General features: G+C 48.1%; 1 protein-coding gene across 1 annotated transcript; it reads left to right on the top strand.

The window, feature by feature from the left end:
- Positions 1-28: 28 nt before the first annotated feature.
- Positions 29-772, top strand: LOC117799963 (RNA-binding motif protein, X chromosome-like; the record flags this gene model as incomplete). The annotated part of the gene is made up of 1 exon (XM_034652490.1): positions 29-772. A coding segment is annotated over one exon (744 nt), but the record flags the coding sequence as incomplete, so codon positions are not given.
- Between the last annotated feature and the right edge of the window lie 227 nt (positions 773-999).

Here is a 999-nt window from a genome sequence, read left to right as displayed (position 1 = left end):
GTGGGGCAGCAGTGGAGGCCCTCCCGAAAGAGGCGGTTCTTCTTCTAGAGGACTACCCATGAAGAGGGGCCCACCACCAAGAAGTGGCGGCCCTCCGCCTAAAAGGTCTGCACCTTCAGGACCAATTCGCAGCAGTGGTGGAATGGGAGGGAGAGCTCATTTGTCACGAGAACGTGATGGATATGGTGGTCCTCCCCGCAGAGATTCGCTGCCATCAAGAAGGGATGTTTACATGTCTCCACGTGATGATGGCTATGGTGGTAAAGACAGTTATTCGAGCAGAGATTATCAAAATTCGCGGGATTCTAGAGATTATGCTCCACCACCAAGAGATTATGCATACCGGGAATATTCCAGCCGTGATGATTATGGATCCAGGGGATACAGTGACAGAGATGGGTATGCTCGGGATAGGGACTACGATCATCCAAGTGGCTCTTACCGAGATTCGTATGATGGTTACGGTAACTCACGTAGTGCTCCGCCTGCACGAGGTCCACCGCCATCATATGGTGGAAGCAGTCGATATGATGATTACAGCAGCTCACGGGATGGCTATGGTGGAGGTCGAGACAGTTACTCAAGCAGAAATGAAATCTACTCAAGTGGTCGTGAGCGTGTTGGCAGACAAGAGCGTGGTATCCCCCCTCCAATGGATAGAGGCTACCCTCCACCACGTGATTCATACAGCAGTTCAAGCCGTGGAGCCCCAAGAGGTGGGGGGCGAGGAGCAAGCAGATCTGATAGAGGTGGTGGCAGGAGCAGATATTAAACAAAAAAACTTGCTTGGGACATTTTTTCTTTAAAAACACATGGAGCTTGTTCTGTCTTTCCAGAGGACTTTACCAGAAGAAGTTGTTGTTTTTATTTAACTTTTTTATTGCCTGTAAGTTCCACCTCATTTTATGCTTTTGTGAGGAAAGGTTAATATGCTTGGTTTAATTTCAAAACTGTTAACTACTTCCAACCAGATGTTAAATGTGTTAGTCTGAGCTGTGT

Source organism: Ailuropoda melanoleuca, unplaced genomic scaffold, assembly GCF_002007445.2.
Source record: "Ailuropoda melanoleuca isolate Jingjing unplaced genomic scaffold, ASM200744v2 unplaced-scaffold61093, whole genome shotgun sequence".
NCBI classification, from domain to species: Eukaryota; Metazoa; Chordata; class Mammalia; order Carnivora; family Ursidae; genus Ailuropoda; species Ailuropoda melanoleuca.
Note: the sequence above shows the minus strand (reverse complement) of the source record. Positions and strands in the feature narration are given on the sequence as shown.